This window comes from Triticum dicoccoides, chromosome 7A (assembly GCF_002162155.2).
Source record: "Triticum dicoccoides isolate Atlit2015 ecotype Zavitan chromosome 7A, WEW_v2.0, whole genome shotgun sequence".
In the NCBI taxonomy this organism is placed as follows: domain Eukaryota; kingdom Viridiplantae; phylum Streptophyta; class Magnoliopsida; order Poales; family Poaceae; genus Triticum; species Triticum dicoccoides.
In genome coordinates, this window is record NC_041392.1 from 247263770 (window position 1) to 247266753 (window position 2984).

Sequence of the window (2984 nt, forward strand, 5' to 3'; positions counted from 1 at the left end):
TTTAGCGCTCGTTCTTTGCCATGAAACTCATGGCGACACTTGAGCGAGATAACAACTGCAGCATGGAACAACAAAAGGATAATAACCAGATGCCATAATTCATACTGCCTCAATGCTAGATAGACCCATTTGAGCGTCAACTAATTCCGGACGGAGGAAGTACTTGATAAATAACTTCTACAGGAGTGAGGGTAACAACAAAGGAGCACTGAGCTGTGCCAAGTAAACACAACTCCAACAACTACCACGATAATACACACCACAAACAATAAAAATATTTGTTTATTCCCACCACAACTCCAACAGCTAGCTCGATAAAAATGTGATAAATAAATTCTAATCATCGTACACCATAGATGTATCTCAGCCTAGCTTCCTCAGCTGCCACCTGTAATAAACAGAAAGATAATAAGACGACATCCAAGTGACGACTGGTTTTACTAAGATCAAAGTTTTAGTATGTACATTTTCCTTAGAGCCTGTCCACGTGTTAGGACGGCTTCTGCGCCCACCAAATGGCAAATGTACGTTCAAGTGACCACCAGAATATGCATCGGCCTTGCCGGGGTGCTTCATATCAATAATTCCATGATTTATGCAACCATAGCAGTGGCCTTCATTAAAAAAGATCAAAACAGACAACTGTCATACCTCCATCATATCATTGGGTGAGGGTAAAACTTCTCAAGATGCAAGTTAAGACAACAATGAATTTTGCTTTCTGAATTCAAACAAGAGTGGAAAAGGACAGGATGCACAATTTTGCCTGTTGTTGAACAGACTGAATAGCCAGTTTTTCTGGCTTCTGACGATACTTACCATTTTCATTGGATTCAATCTTGCAGAAACAGTTGGCCACCAATGCATTGTCTTTCCCCTTTGTCACTTCAGCAAAGAAAAGATTCTCAATTCCATCTTTAGTCTTTGTAGTGAAATTGAAATGCTTGTACCACTTATAGTCTTCATAAATTGTTTGATAGTGCAAGAAATCCTTGAATTCATACGCAAGATCCTAAAAGAATGGGGTGGATCAGCAATCATTACATTTAAGGAAACAGGACATAACGATAAGAGAGAGAGAGAGAGAGAGAGAGAGAGAGAGAGAGAGAGATACCCCAACAAGATTGCGATCCTCATTATACTTGTCCAGTAAAGCTTGAAGCATTAAACTCATTTGCTCACGGGTATACTCCACTACGTGCTCGTCTGAACATTTCCTTGTTCTGCCATCAGGCCAGTAAAGAGCCTTCTTTATAATGATTTCATCCCCAGCTTGCTCGTTCCACCTACAAGTGTACCATTAGGTTCTGGAAAAAGTATTTACTTGTTATAGTTAAAAGATACACATCTTCATTTTCAGATCCTAATCACTAGTGTTTTGTAACAAAGGAAGCACCGCTGGATGGGTGTCCCAAGCTAAAAGCTAACTAATTGTACAAGATACAATTCAGATGATAGTATACCTACAATAAAAAAAGCAGCAGCTCGAACATGTACTTTGTTAATTTTGAGCTGTGCTTGCGAAATATGCTCTAGTTCAAACTGTTGAGTTAATTTAAGGAATTCCACAACAGGAACTTGAAGAGAAGACCAAATGTAGGGTAGCATTTCTGTGATCAACTTAACAGCTCTTATACGGTCTTATCACAGGGGAAATAATAAAAATAATCAAGTGCAGATGCAAGTATGCAAACAGGAAGAAACTGAGAAGGAGAAGACATGGAAGAAATTGAGAAACCATACAGTGTTTTATGCCGCTTGTCATGAAGATAGCGCTCAATAGCCTTTTCAACTTCCTGTAAGCTCTTGAATGGTCCACCGAGATGAGGGTATGTGTGGAAAGATCCTGAACGATCGATCCTGATGTAAATACTAAAATACCAATCAGGAGGTCTGTTGACATGAATGGTTGGCTTTGGTGGCGGGGTCTCAGCTACAGCCTGTGGGGAGGCTGAGGAAGTGGCAGTGTCCTTGGATGTTGTAGCGCCGAGCAATTTGGTCAAGTACGAGACAGACGGTTGAGGCTGCGTCAGTGCGGATGAAGGCCCGGCCACATGATCCTGGCACCTGAATTAAGTAAATCGATGAGTAGAAGTTTCTTCTTCTGTTTTATAAAGAAGACTAAGAAAAACAGAGCCGCAGAGTGCGGAACATTGCAAGAGCAGCATTGTATTCTTATGGTGACTAGAAGTAATAGCGATTCAGATATGCATAGGAGCTGAGTGAACAATTCATATCATCATCATCATCATCACCGTGCAATGGACAAGGTTTGACAGAAGAATGATGTTAGTTTTTTGCTGATTTCTGTACAAGTTGATAATTTTAATTTGTTGTTGCAACCATCAGACAAAGTAAATTAGATCCACCTCCCTAGCTAGGCAAACGATAAACTAGATTTCTATCCACGCCCTGTCTGCTGATTAGATGATATAAACATAAAACGAAAGATAGCGCGCATACGGGTTGGGGGCGCGGGAGGGGACATAAAGTTGGGCGGGGACGGCGCTGCCGCGCGAGGAGCCAGACGGCTGGGCGGAGGTGGTGTCGGAGCAGGAGCAGGGGCCGGCGCCGCCACGCCCATCGCGAGACAGGCAGGTTCGGCAGTAGGGCCGGGAGGAGTCCGCCGCAGCACGGGCCTGAGCCGCTGCTGCCGCCGCCAACGCGACTGAGCGATCCTCCTCATGTGTCCTGGGATTCGGCACGTCGCCGCCGCGTTTGCTTTTGCGTCGTCCTCCCATCAACGACGAGCTAAGAGAGAATCCTCAAACCCTCAAATCCTTAAAAGCAGTTTTAAATGTTGAGAAGTACCAGTTTTGACATTTTTAAGAGTTAAAAAATAGAGGAAAAAATTAGAATTTTCAAACCCAACCCTCAGGGTTTGAGGGTTCTAGTCTTTGCCTTAACCTCAACCTTTAATCTATTCTTTCACATATCACACATTTCATCATATGGCATATCATAAATTTCATCACATTTGACAT

The 2984-nt window shown here is 42.7% G+C and overlaps 1 protein-coding gene across 1 annotated transcript; it reads right to left on the reverse strand.

Moving 5' to 3' along the window:
• Positions 1-77: 77 nt before the first annotated feature.
• Positions 78-2741, reverse strand: LOC119333432. The gene is made up of 6 exons (XM_037606324.1): positions 2464-2741; positions 1744-2067; positions 1115-1286; positions 820-1012; positions 466-614; positions 78-388 (listed from the first exon to the last, which is right to left on the reverse strand). The coding sequence occupies exons 1-6, from the start codon at positions 2739-2741 to the stop codon at positions 341-343; spliced, it is 1164 nt and encodes a 387-aa protein (XP_037462221.1). The 3' UTR covers positions 78-340.
• Between the last annotated feature and the right edge of the window lie 243 nt (positions 2742-2984).